This window comes from Poecilia reticulata, linkage group LG3 (genome assembly GCF_000633615.1).
Source record: "Poecilia reticulata strain Guanapo linkage group LG3, Guppy_female_1.0+MT, whole genome shotgun sequence".
Lineage (NCBI taxonomy): Eukaryota > Metazoa > Chordata > Actinopteri > Cyprinodontiformes > Poeciliidae > Poecilia > Poecilia reticulata.
The window spans coordinates 23,818,599-23,833,432 of NC_024333.1; the positions used below are offsets into that span (position 1 = coordinate 23,818,599).

The 14,834-nt window shown below is 37.8% G+C and overlaps 1 protein-coding gene across 10 annotated transcripts in view; it reads left to right on the plus strand.

The window, feature by feature from the left end:
• celf6 (CUGBP Elav-like family member 6) overlaps positions 1–14,834 on the plus strand; it is a 161,429-nt gene that overhangs the window by 139,124 nt on the left and 7,471 nt on the right. For 8 of the 10 annotated variants that reach the window (XM_017303994.1, XM_017303998.1, XM_017303995.1 and 5 more), the window contains 2 exons: positions 2,914–3,057; positions 7,167–7,316. In XM_017303994.1, coding sequence (XP_017159483.1) covers positions 2,914–3,057; positions 7,167–7,294 — 272 coding nt within the window. In that variant the 3' untranslated portion in view covers positions 7,295–7,316. Of the gene's footprint in view, positions 1–2,913; positions 3,058–7,166; positions 7,317–11,224; positions 11,332–11,368; positions 11,441–14,834 lie in introns of those variants that run through there. The other 2 variants (XR_533376.2, XM_017303992.1) reach the window with 2 other exon arrangements.

Genomic DNA, 14,834 nt, shown 5'->3' on the forward strand with positions numbered 1-14,834 from the left:
TATATGTATATGTATATATGTGTGTATGTATATATGTATATATATGTATATATGTGTGTATGTATGTGTATGTATATATGTGTGTATGTATGTATATGTATATGTATATATAAGGACATTCGTCCTTTTTTAAAGCACAAATGTCTCACTGAAGATGGTGGAATAGTGGTATATTCACAAAATGAAACAATTTCAATTGAAACCATTATCAGAAAAGTTGAAAGAAGAAAAATACTGGAACAATTACAGAGGTCAAGACAAAATCAAATTTAGGCAAATGTGAAAATGAAACCCAATGAAATTCATTACTAAAGAAGATGAAACAATCATTCTTCTTTCTGAGCAGATTTAAGAGGACCCTTGAAAATATAAAAGTGGAAAAACTCTGAAGGATAATGATATTTCTAAACATAATCCAAAGTATTAAAATATATAAATAATCTTATGTACAATTTTTTTAACACTAACAGTGCAACTTTATCTGGACCAAATGTTTGTTTTTCAGGGTTTTTTTTTTTTAGCTACTCTGCATCTCTGAGTATATGCTCCTAGTACATGGTTATTCGTTTCATCTGTTCAGTCCTCATCTGATAAAATAGAAAATTGCTTTTTAAGACATTCAGTTACAAATTGTAAACACAGCTAATGTTGCAGAAGGCATAAATGTTTAAGAAAAGACTGCGAGAAGTGGCCTTTCAATTTCAAAACAAAGTGTCTTATGTTTTCTAGGCTAATATAAAGACCTACACCTTAGAGGAAATAACTTCATCTTCTGTTAAAAAAAGCACAATTCTGCAAACTTCTCTTTCTTGCCGTGTGTGTGCGCTTGCGTGGATGCGTGTGTGTGCGTGTGTGCGCGCCCTTTATCATGCTGAGGCATAGCGGCACTAGAGCCAGCTACCACAGCAGCCCTCTTATCAGCCTTCTCACCAGACCCAGTCTCATCTCGTCATGCTATCACCCTGAGCAATGAGACAGGAGAGAAACTTAGACAAGCAGCCAGCTCCAAGCTTACTGTCCCTGAGTCCATCAAGTTGGTCTCGCTCCCTCCCTCCCCCCCCTCTGTGTCCATGGCTGGCTTTCGTGATCTTTCTCTCCCTCTCTCTGTTTCCCTCCAGTTCATTCCTGCCTTTATCCAGATTGGCCAGTACAAATGTGGCAGCTGGGTAGATGAGTGTGGAGGGATGGGGAGAGATTGGAAGACAGTCCTACTGTCACACAGTAATTGGAGCAAAAACTTGGCTTATGTCTTAATGTGTGCTCTGCCTCCTCTCTGTGTTTCTCCATGTCTCAGTGCTTCACTCTCCCAATAACTGTCTCAGCTTTTCTCTCTCAATCAACCCCTGGTGTTTCTGCTTTTTCTCCTTATTTCTCTTTTTGTGCTGTCATGCAGTGGCTTTCAGAAGTCGACATACTGCTGTTGAAAAATATTTTTTTGTGATTCATGTCAAAAATTCTTCCAAGTTTAATGTGACATGTATCCTAAATTATTCAAGAAAAAGAAAGAATCTGTGAGAAAAACAACATTAAAAAGCTGTAAAAACTTGCATAATACAAAGGTACCAGTCAGTAGAAGAATACAAACATCTGTGATTCACAACACATACTGTTTGAAAGCACTTGACAAAAAGAAAGTAAATTCAAAAGTTTTCTGTTTAAGGAAACCAAGCAGATTGCATCAAGTTTCTGAGTTGCAGCATTCACTCCTTCTGGCAGTTCCTCATTCTGAGGATACATATAGTGACAACGGAAAGGAAAAGGAAAACCAGCTTTTAAAGGAAGAAACCTCCAGCAGAACCAGGAGTTTGCTACCCCTTACCATGTCAAGAAAAACCATCCACAGTAGTCGGAGGTTTCCCCAAATGTAAACTGCAGCCACATAAAATAGATGTTTTAACAGGCATGTATGTCAGATTAACCTAGATAAGTCACATAGATAAATTAGACCCAAGTCCAGAGAGTCTAAAATACCAGACAAACTATGGAAAACAGCACCATTTATATATAAACACTATTATACTATCATACTTGCATCACCATCCCTACAATATAACAAATCAGAAATAGAAAAGGTTTATCAGATGCAAAGTTGTGGAGTGACCTAACCAGTGACCAGAAATAACTCATTTTTGAGGGTTACCTGATAATTTGAAGGATTTGGAAAACTTTTGCATCTTAGACGTGGAATGGTTACACGCTAAATAATGTAATTGATTAAGCAGGTAATAATTACAGCTCACAGACAGAATCAGGTTAGTTGTGAACACAATATATTGTGGCATTTTTATTCTTTTTTTTTTGTTTCCTTCTGACAAGACAGAAACAATAAAAGGTGGGAAGAAAGGTTATTTTTGTGGGGTAATATGTGCATTTTTATGTGCAGTCATAGTAAGCATGTTGGTGAAATTAAAAGATTACTTTAACTGTACTTGAATGTATGTATGAACACTTTTGGGCGTAGCTGATTGTCATTTTAAAAGCAGAGGAAGTTTGTATATAATTTATCGTGTTTTGTTGGGGGGGGTTTTACCTCACAAATCCCCAGAATTTTAGTAGAGGTATGTCCATTTTTAAGATGTAGCATATATTATTATTACCAGCATATTTCCTTATGAACTGACCAGATACACAGGAAGTGTATAGCTCACTTTAAGGAAATGCCATTGGCCATACTGTTATTAATCTATTGTGTTAAACAGCAGCCTTCTATATATTATTCAGCTGGATTACACATAAACATAATTGGAACATTATAATAAATTGACGTTTAACATGTAACCATTAAATTTTTGTCTTAGTCATTTTGCAGATATATTTTTCCCACCTGCGCTATTAGAATCAGTCCATTTCTCACTGGGCATCTCCTGTTTATGCCTCCGTATAATCCTCCTGCTGTAATTCTCTCATCACCAGGGCCGGAAGGTTGCAACCTGTTTATTTATCACCTGCCCCAGGAGTTTGGAGATGCTGAGCTCATGCAAATGTTCCTTCCTTTCGGCAACGTCATCTCTGCCAAAGTCTTCGTGGACCGAGCCACCAATCAGAGCAAATGCTTTGGTGAGTCAAAAAGACACAATGACTGGATGAAAATAATAAACCAGGTTTGTTGTTGTTGTTTTCTTTTTTCATAAAATCACAGAGTTGCTGCATTTTGTGCTCTTTTCTAAAGATACATCCTATTGCTTTTATACAAGGCAGCCACAGAAGGGATGTCTGTAAGCATTAAGCTAAACTTTGATTCTATCAGTATCAAAGTTCAAACAACAGTTTAAAAGCAGTGCTATATGTGGATGTGTGCACAGATGGAGACTGGGAGAAATTTAAAGCAATGCTTACTAATGCATCACATGAAGGGAAACCAAACAGCAAACTGTGTGGTTGATAATTCAGATTAATAGCCACTAGCAGAAAATAAGACTGACTTAAAAATCGTGTAAATCCCTGCAGACTTCTGCAGTATGTGAATTGCTCAACAYAGAATTTGGTTAACACTTGGAAGTGCTTCAAGCTATCAAAGCAAGGCAGCTCTAAGCCTCACTTAACACTTTAGTACATTATTAAGAGAAACCTCATCWAAACCATTGGTGACTCTGGATGAGCACCAGAGATCGCCAGCTCAGGTGGGACAATCTGTCATGGAGAGAGCTGTTTATTGACAAGCCAAGTGGCTGACACAGCAGCTYGGGTCAGACTAGACCAAAACTGGACACACCATCCCCACTAAAATGTGTCAGTGGTTGRGTCTTTCAATGGGGATGTTCTTTCTCCAGCAGCAACAGGGAACCTCCTCAGACTACATGGCATGATGGATGGAACTAAATAGAGAACAATCCATAGAGAAAACCTGTTAGTCKGAAAAAAGCCTTGACACTGGGACCTTTCAGTAGGACAAAAGCCCTAAACGGACAGCCAAAGCCACAAAGGAAGGGGGTAGATCATAGACGTGTAAYAATAGCCTAGTCAAACTCCAAACAGCATTTTCAAAGAAAACTGGTGGCAAGACCTAATAAAATAAATGACAACAGACACTATCCATCTAGTTTGACTGAACTATTTTGCATGGAAGAACAGCCCACAATTTCAGTCCYAGACGTGCAAAGCTGATTGAGACATGTTGTGGTGAAAGGAAATGGCTTTCAAATTTTTATTGCAAGCAAAAGTCAGAAAAGTTTGCAGACATCTAGTTTCAACCCTCCCGAACCCCCTAAAGTTAAACCTTTGGGTTGGTGYATAMAGTCCAAGACAAAGGTTTGCATAACCTCAAAATGATACTACAGTTAGTGATTTTAWCATGACAAGATGTGGAAAGATTTGAACTGTTAGGAAGATGGAGTTTCTGCTCAAATTTGTCAACTAAATTTTACTTTATGGAGCAAATATTTAAGATTTGAATTTTTTTTGTCCAATATTGTTGTTGTTGTTGTTGTTGTTGTTATGCAATTTCAAAGACAAGCTAGACTGGATACCTTCTTAAAGTTTTCAGAGACTCTCCCCGGCAGCCTTCAGCTGGGGGCCTCAGCAGCATCCCATCCCCCTCCTCTTCTTTTGTTCACTCTCCCACTCACTAAACCAGTTCATCTGGGTGGAGGTGGCACAGGTGGGAATCCATGGACTTAAAGAGATAATAATAGACTGGTGGGGAACTTGCTGTTGATTCAGTTGGACAGCAGCACCCAGGAGACAACCAAAGGGAGAGAGAGTCTCCCATCATTGGCTTTCTATCAGTTTCTCTTCATYGTAGCATATCTGAAACTGTCTCTCTCTTCTTTCTCACCTTTCTCRTCTGTCCATCTCAGGACAGGCTCTCTCTCTCATCCACTGCATGTGTTCTCCGCCGAACATATGCCTCTCACTTACACTATCTGTCAGTCAACAAGGAAAGGGGCAAACAGGAGGTGACCTCATCACTCCCACAATAGAGAGTAATTAAGATGTWASCTGAAAAAACACTTATTTCAACTGGAATCTTCAATTCTCACATTTATTTCTTTGAATAACAGAACCTTTGGAATATCTCAATTRTTTCTTTGAATAAAATTGCTTAAATTCTCAAATGCTGAATTATTGCATTCAAATCTTTACTTGCAAAACCTAGTTTTTCTGAAGCAGACGTGAAATAATTTCAAGATTGTGCAAGATGCTAAAAGGTGTTTTATGAGAATGAGTGTTTAAATAAAAGCTGAGCAATCTGAACATGATTTTACAAAGAAATTTGGTGAAAGTTTTTAGGCTCTCAATACATGAGAAGCATCACAGTCTGTTTAGACATCTTTTTAGTTGAGTACATCTGTCTGTTTTGAGTACGAAGACTAAAATACGTGACATGTATTTGGAAATAAGCCCACTTGAGTCATTATTTCGTAAGCCCTTTATTACATTGAAAATAGCTCGAACTCACTCGGATAGGACTGAGAGCACTTGTGAAATGAAATGTTCAAGTCTTGACACATAATTGTTACTTGATTTAGGCCGTTCTTCAAGTGTGAATGTGCTTCAAACCTTCACGTTGTACCTCCAGCGGCATACGTCAAGTATCTGTCTTGCTGGAAGGTGATCTGCTCCCCAGTCTTGTTCCTCTAACACGGTTTCCACCAGATATCCCCTATTTTTAATGCAGTCCATCTTCCTAACATCTCCGGCCAGCTTCCTGATCTCTGCTGAAGAAAAGTATCCCACATAATGCGAGATACTTTGATGTGCCAGTTTTCCTCCACTCAAAAATAATTAAAAACTAAATATTAATATTAAAAAAGTAATTGGGACACCCTACGACATTTAACATTACTGAAAAATGTAAATAATATAAACAACACTCCAAAATTATGCATAGATTGTAAAGTTTTCTATAAAATATAAAACAAAGCAGTTTCTTTTCAGAAGTATTTAGGGTCCCACATTTAATTCTTCTTAAAATGGAAAAAAAACAAGAGGTTTGAAGATGCTTTGCTGTAGTAGAACCTAGTAAGCTCACCATCATATAGTCCATCATGGATTCTACATTTTTGTCGCACAAAATCCCTGGAAAATACTTTTTATTTACCCCCGTACACGCCAAGGTTACGTTGAATTTTTATAACAACTATGCTGATTTTGTTTGAGTTTGCAAAGGTATCGCATGCTGGATCTTTGACTGAAAAGAAAATGAAAATGGACAGATCAAGAGTTTAATACTGCCACTGCAATGTGCACGTACGTTAAAGTTTGCTTCCTGCCTTTTGACCTTCAGATTTCTATCATTATTTTGTCACAAGGATATAAATGTAAAGTCTGCACATTTATTAAATTCAGGGATTGCAGGAGTGGGTGTGTGTGCGTGTGTACGTGCGTGTGCCTGTGTGTGTGTAGGACTGGGATCGCTACCAACTGACACGCCCTTTCCCTGCTCAGTTTGTTTAAAGGGTTTGTAAAGCAGCAGCCTTATCTCACCTACACTGACAAAAGCCTGCCCTCTCCCCCCAAATTAAATTGGACCCATAGCGGTGTGATCAAATCAGCTGGCAGGCGGAAAATTCTGGCCGTCAATCACAGAGGTGTCTGATAAGAGGAGGCAAGGAGTCCCRGCGGGGGCAGCTGTTGGTTCACTCTGCCTCAGCACCTAAATGATAACTGCGAGCAGCAGGCACCTCCGTCCTACACACCTTGCTCCGAGCGTCTCATCACAACCCCGTGCCCTCTGCTCTTTACTCGGATAGATGCTCAGTCACACACGTAAAATGAAGACATATATTCACAGAGAGATGCTTTTCGTTTAAGGCTCAAACAATCCGGTTATAGCTGCTGCACATCTGGTTTGAGACATTTTTGTTGGTTCTAATCTATTAAATATATATATATATATATATATATATATATTTATTTTTTCACCTCCTGGTAACAAATACCTCTTTTTCATTTGATTTCTAATATATCTGCTATTAGCCTTTGAGTTATTTTATGCAATMTTTTAAATTCAAAGACTTTCAATTAATCTACTAAAAAGCAAATCAAAGACCTTTTGTTCTGTCATTGTTGAAAGTTCAAAAGGATTTTTATAGTTTTTTTTTTTTTTTTTTGCTTTTCTTTCATCTAACCTGTCCTGTGTTTTTTGTGTCTTCTCCCCTTCCTTTCTGTGTTCTCAATCCCCGTCCCTTGTCTCACCTTCTTTCTACTTTGTGGCCTTTTCTCAGGCTTTGTGAGTTTCGATAACCCATCCAGTGCTCAGGCCGCTATCCAGGCTATGAATGGCTTCCAGATAGGCATGAAGAGGCTGAAGGTGCAGCTAAAGCGGCCAAAGGACGCCAACCGACCTTACTGACTCGTCTGCTGTCCATAAACAGGTGCAGTACCACTTATGGCGTAGCATACTATGGTATTTCTTGATTTACAACAGTAGCTGTCTCAAATTATCATGGAAACCATTCATTGCAAAGGATCTTTGATTTACTTTTTTGAGGGAGAAATKTTTGTATTAGCATTTAGTAGTAAGATTTACCATTTTAATCATCTACATCTCATTGCCTCTAATCACTTGTTTCAGTTCACATCAGATGTGATAAAGTTTGGTAAAACTCAACTATTTCATTGAGATCTAACTTAGTCTCTGCACTGTTAAGATTCATGATATGACTRTTGTTACGGTAACAGTCTCATGTCATAAGTTTTCATTTTACAAAGATGCCAAAAATTCTTCAATTCTAAGAGGTTCATGTTTACACAAACACCTTCTAGAGATTTTTATCAGGTTACACAAAAAAGTGCTTTCTCTGTGGTTTATTAAATTAAATTTGTACCTGCATGGAGCTCTGGGGCAACATTGCTGTTCTTTCTCACTTGACTGATTGGCATAGCATTGGCAAGAGATTCAGAGTGTTTAGCTTTAGGTTACAAATCCCAATTGGCAAAAATGTTCCGCCTAAAATAGCTCGGCATTACATTTGAGTCAACTTCTAGACAAAGTTGATGCTGCGCCTTCACTCATGTCGATTTTCAGGTAGAAAATGCACGATAGCAAGAAACTGATCAAGAGAGGGGCAATAATAAATATTTATTTATTTATTAGGAGGGGCAAATTTTAATCTAACACTTAATATTTGCTTTTAACTAATAGTAAGATCTACTAAGCTAACCTGTAATGTTGAKCAATTCTTAAGCTATACTTATGCAACATTTGCAATTTTATCAAAATAAATGCGCTAATAATGACCCACCCAACCATTTTCTATACTCACAGATCCTGTGGGGTCATGGGATGGGTGTGAGGTCACTTCCTGTGACCACAGGATCTCCTGTGGTCACTGGAAGTGGGAAGTGGGGTACTAGATGGACATGTCGCTAGCAWTTTATTTTAATGCATAAGAATACTTATGAATAAGTAAACAGAATTTAATAACTCGAATAAATGTGTCAGTTTCTACTATTCTATTCTATATTGACTTAAACGTTACGGAGCAAAACGTAGTTTAAGATACTTCACATTGGCAGGGACACCCTCCAATGTAAGTATTGCAGCAATATTTTATGCATCACATTTATTTAAATTTTTTTTTCCTTTGGCCAGTTATGGCTTTAATTTATACACAGTGCATTTGTTGAATACTTCCCTAAATGTGTTTAAATATTACGTGAACATGTTTCKGGTACTCCTGTGAAGTGCAACAGCAACAAAGGAATCCTACTAAGCCTCACGGTTACCTTTCTGGGTGATCTTCTGGTTTACTTGCCTCCGAATATCTTGATTACTTCACATTTTGATCCCAGAACATATGAGCTTTCATATATACCAATATAGACGTGGCTTGCTCTTAGCACYAGGATCCCTGAATAGACTAATTTCACAGTGTCACAACTGATTCAAATAATCATCGCCCATCTGTTTACAAACCACAGCTGCCAAGCGCAAAAATAATATAGATGCATGCTCTCAAATCCCAACTGGCAGGACTACTTTTCATTACAATAACATAAGCCTGGATTCAATACCCCCATAAATGAATGCATGGCATTACCACTTGCTTGTTTTAGATGTGCCTCTTTAAAAGCCACAGGATGGCATATGCAGTACAAATGATAAATGCACCTTCTATCAGTTCCCTGACAGCATTTGAATGGAGCTATGGCCTGCTAATTGCGGAGAAGCTTTCAAAGCTGACACACAAAGAGGAAAAAAGATGGTAGGGTGAATTTGATTTATCACAGTCACAGGGACAAATGGTAAATATCCTGCGACTCTGCCGGATGACAGAGCAGTCATTAGGATATACTTTAAAAGTCACAAAGTAAATCCATTACCCACATTAACATTCCGTCACTTAATCAGGAAGTGTGTTTGTGCCTGTTGGTGTGTGTGTGTGTGTGTGTGTTTGAACGTTTCAACGTCCTCCTTTGTCTCTCGTCCGGCTCAGTCCATTTCACTTTCTCTGAAGTTACCAGACCATTTCTGTAGCTGTAGTTTAGAAAAGGAAAAAAAAAAAAAAAAACGCAGCAAAACTGGCAATAAGCCAAGAAAAACACTGAGTCCATTTTTTATTCATGTTTATTTTTTCAAAGTTTAAGGTTTTTAGTTTCTTAAAGAACAACAATGACACAGGAACATCTCAAAAAAGTGAAAATTGTTATAAGTTAATTATCTTTAAATATTAAAACTCACTATATATTATAATACACCAAGAAATACATTCTAAGTGGTCATTGTTAAGCTAATAAAAACCAGGAAATTTGTTTGTTAAATTTTAAAAAGTACATAAGACTAACAAAAAACATTTTAAGTACAGAAATACTATATATGTTCAATATAATCAAGGAAAAGACTGCTGTGCAGTTATTTAGCAGACAACCACTTAGATACTCCACAAGAAAAACACCAGAGAGATCACAAAAGCACCTTACTTGATCTAAGAGAAAGAAAGAGAGAAAGATTTCTGTCCCAAGGTCCTCTCAGATTGAAAATTGTGCATTTCATTTTAAAATAAATGTAACGTAAGAGAGGTTCATAGACCTCAAGTAAATTACTTGAGGTCCATTTTAAGGTTCCCACTGTCAGTGATGAGTTTGGAGCCATGTTCTTCTGGTGGCAGTTAATTGAATTTCACCCACTCCAAAGTCAGCACAGCTATCTACCAAGGAAAATTTAGAGGACTTCCTCCTTTCGTCTAATGAAAAGACTAACAGAGATGTTGATTTCCTTTTCCTGAAAGATATTGCACCTGTCCACACTGACAAAAACATCAATGCCTGATCTGATGACCTTAATATATCTGTGCTTGCCTGGTCAGCAAACTTCCCTGCCCTTAATCATGTAGCTTCTCTACGGGGTTTAGGTCAATAGGAAGAAAAGAGACACCAGATCCAACAATGCCGAAGAGCCGAAGGCTGTTAGAAAAACCTAAGCTTCCTTTACACYCACAGAGCCAAAGGTTGATCACCTCCAAACCACCAAATGATTAAGCAATTCATGCAAAAGAAGCTCCAACCAAGTATACTTGTAATACATTTCAGTTGTCTCATTTTTCTTTTAAAAACTTATTTTTTTATCAGTCTTGCATAATATTTTACTTTCCTGAAAAACTTAATTTTGGGTTTTCATTAACTGCATGCCACATTAATCAAAAGTAACAAAAACTTTTTAACATTCTGATTTRCAGAGATGCACATCCACAAACAAAATATTACAGTAACAGTAACTTGTCTATATTTTTTAATTCTGTTATTCCATAATCTCAATTGCTACAAATGCAAACTGCAAAATGCTTCTTTTTAAATATATATATAAAAAAAACTTCCAATATGTAGATAAGTACAGAGGCTGCTGTTTTCTCTGACTCTGACAATGTTGCTTTGAAGTTGAATTAAAAACAAGATCAGACAGCATTCTTCTCTTCTGGTCTCAGGAGCCTCGCTACTCTAAAATTCCATTCTGTGTCTTAAAGATAAACTTAATGCAAAAAAGCAGTGAAGCACTCACTGTACAGCCAYCCTCACAGCAAACAATGCAAGGCAAATCCAATTACTGAAGACAGGACAAGTTTCTGAAATATGCATTTCTGCCGTTAGGGTTATCTTTGTGAATATAAACGTAAATTCAACCTCTTAACCTGCAAATGTTGTCAGTTTGGGAATGTTTTACCACCAGACAGAAGAACAAATAAAGACCTTTGTGATGTTCTGTGCTGAGCCGAATATCATTTGCTCTGTTGTACTGTCTTTTTTTCTAGTTTAATGATCATAATGAATATATTTGATTTGACAGGCAAAATAAGTGAAATTGTGGCGCACAAACATACAGGGGGTTCTTTGAAATCTGACTCAAGGAAAAGAAAATCCCACTGTTTCTTTCTTTTTTTTTTTTTTTTCCACCCCCACCAACCTGGCAACCTGACATGGCCAATCACAGTGTGAGGTGGCCTTTCTCCGCTATAGCCACACACCCCACCGACACCTGTCATGGGGCCAAGTTCCCACAGCTGTAAGTTGAACCCATGGTGTCATTTTCTTCTGGATGACGTCATGTGGTGGGACTGTGACTGCGTTGCATGACGTGGCGTTGGTTGATATCTCTAAACTCTATCTCTTTATATTCTGCCCTCCTTTCATATATATATTATATATATACTTTATATTGTACATTGGCAGTTTGTGGAGTGCGGTAGTCGATGAATTTCTTGGCTGGTACCTGTAAAATGACATGCTGACTRGTTGGTTTGGTGATTATAACTGGAAGTGGCCTTTAGCTCTTTGTGCCATTGTACCGTGTACCTTGTCCTCTTGTGGGGTTTGTGTGTATGGATGTACTGTACTTTTTATTTTTCTATCTCTTTGCATTCATGTCCATAGTGTCCTTCTTTCACAAAACCCAAAATTTAATTTTGCAAAAAGKACCTTTTTTTTTCATCTACTYAACAGTTCTTTAGATGGGAAATACCCAAGGTGACCCTTTGTTCAAGTAACCGATTGCATTCCCTTTGTGTTTCGGTGAATGTTGACACTCCACCATTCTGTGCATTCCTTCTACACAGGGAATTCGTCTGCAAAACCATTTTGTTTGTCTAACATAAGAATCATTTTATTTTATTTTTTTATTCATGAGGATGCAAAGCCAAAGGAATAAAAGAGATGAAGCAGACCTGTAGACCCACATAAACAAAATCAGTCYCCTTAAGATACTCTAAATATTGACTGGTTATCATGCCACTTGAACTTTCATGTTGTCACTTTTCAACCACTGATCTCAAGGAATTTTTCTGCTAATCTACGTTGTATACCAACACAAATAAATAACATAATTGTGAAGTGGAAATGGAATAGCAGATGGTTTTCAATAGTTTTTTTAATTTTTTTWATTTTTATAAAAAACCTGGCCTTGTGACATACTTTTTGCTCAGCCTCCCTGTGAGAAAACCACCTTTACTCCAAACCGCTGACATTATCAGATTTCTTCAAGTGTCAGTGAACATCAGTTTTCAAGTCTTGCCACAGACTCGGCACAGTTTAAATCTGAACTTTGACTGAACCATTTCCAGCACGTACTACACACGTGTCCTTTGTGTGGATATGGTTTGATCAAAACCTCTCTATTGTAGCTGTAGTGACTTTACAGGGTGATTGTTCAAATGACAGATGTACCTCTGSCCTCCCAGGTCTTTTGGAACTACTAAAAGATTTCTTAGAGAATTGCCCTCTTTTGTCCTAACCGACCAGAGCATCTTCAGGTGCACCATGTTTTYGAAATGCTACATTTGAAGGCTGCGCATTGCGAGAATTTGATCAGATCTTGATCAATTTATGATAATCAATGATCGAACATGTAAAAAACTGAAATGTAGGAGGTAGAACTAAAAATGCATTAATCCCACTGTCATTTTGATAATATCTAAATCCTTTACATCCTAAATAAAACAAACATGGCCACCCTAAATTTATAAGATTTTTAATATTAAAGCAATGCTAAAAAGACTAATGCTAATCTGAGAGAATAAACTAAAATACACAGACGGAAGAACATAAAAAAATAGGTAAAATTTAACACAAAGAAATAAACTGGAGGCTGCACAGTGGCGCAGTTGGTAGAGCTGTTGCCTTGCAGCAAGAAGGTTCTGGGTTCGATTCCCGGCCCCGGTCTTTCTGCATGGAGTTTGCATGTTCTCCCTGTTGCGTGGGTTTTCTCCGGGTACTCCGGTTTCCTCCCACAGTCCAAAAAACATGACTGTCAGGTTAATTGGCCTCTCCAAATTGCCCCTAGGTGTGAGTGTGTGCATGGTTGTTTGTCCTGTGTGTCTCTGTGTTGCCCTGCGACAAACTGGCGACCTGTCCAGGGTGACCCCGCCTCTCGCCCAGAACGTTAGCTGGAGATGGGCACCGGCAACCCTCTCRACCCCACTAAGGGACAAGGGTGTAAGAAAATGGATGGATGGATGAAATAAACTGGAATTGCACAGTACAAATAACAATCATGAACAGAAAGAAATGAAGTGAATGTATCAAAACCTTACAAACATTAATAACAAACTAAGAAAACCAACACCAATCTAAACTGAAACACCCAAGTATGTGACACATTTCCTTCAATTTACACTTTACAACTTTTCAGTTTGTCCTTCGCATAAAACCTTTAATAAAATATATTCAAGTTTGTAGTCCCAACACAAAATATTACAGTTTCACGTGTATAAATTACATTGCGCTGTAGTTGTGTTTTTATTTTTTTTAGCATGTCGACAGTTTCCAAATTCCTATTTTCTGCTGTTCAAATGTCACACAACTTGATAGGTGGAAAACTGACAGCAAACAGATTCACAATGAAATAGATCCTTTCTTTGCAAGTTGGTTTGTTGATGCACCCAAGGCCATCCTGAAAGGAGTCATCAAATTTCCCTTGCCCTGTTTCAGAAGAGCTGCAGGCGACTCACCCTCCTGTAGTTTTTCTATTCACTGAACTCAGTGGGAGGGTGGGGAGAGGGGTGCGCAAACAGTGAGAAATAAAGTTTTTCTGGCCTCAACTCTGATTCTCAAGTATGAGGAGTCTTTTATGGTGCATTCTAAGAAGGTGGTAACGTTGGTTTTAATATACCTTCTAAAGAAATAAAGAATTATTGTTTATGATCTGACACACTTGGTGTTTGAAATAGCCTTCAAGGAAGCTATTTTCATGTGGAAAAATAGATCAATTTTAAAAGCCACTGTCTGTTTGATTTGTGCTACACATAAAGGAAGAAATGTCCTTATAACGTACAAAAGAATGCACCTGTAATTGGGATTGTTAGTGCCATATGTCACTAATGGCTGGGCTGGCTTTGTTACTCGCAACAAATAATTTTGAATCTAGGCCGTGTGTCTGCAAAAGCAGATCTATTATGAAACTGTAACAAGCTCATTTACAGAAATGGAAAGGTAGAACAAAGAGAGCACCCAGGCGTGTGTTCCCGTCAGAAAGTCAGACCCTTTCATGTTCATTCCCAAAGAGTGATTTGCTGTGATTTTGCTTCCTTTCTTCAAACTGCATCATAGTTCACAACATATTAGCCCTGATGGGCAGTAAACATATTCTTTTATATCCAAAGCTTAACAGCTCCAACACATTCAGTACCGGTGCATAATGTCAATCCAACACATAGACAGGGAAGGGTTTCCAAATTAGAGGCCATTTGTTGACATGTTCACATTTCTTTTCTAACCATCGGTTTTCTGTCACTTTAATTATTACGCAGTTTTAACTCTCTTTAACACTTGTTTTCTTCTTTTTATCTCTCATGTTCTTTTGTAGTTTTTTTTTGTTTGTTTGTAGGGAATTAACAAAGAGATGAATGACAGCAATGTCTCAAGCAGCTTTTCTCTTCCGAGCAGTAAAAACCCAGTCAGTTTAA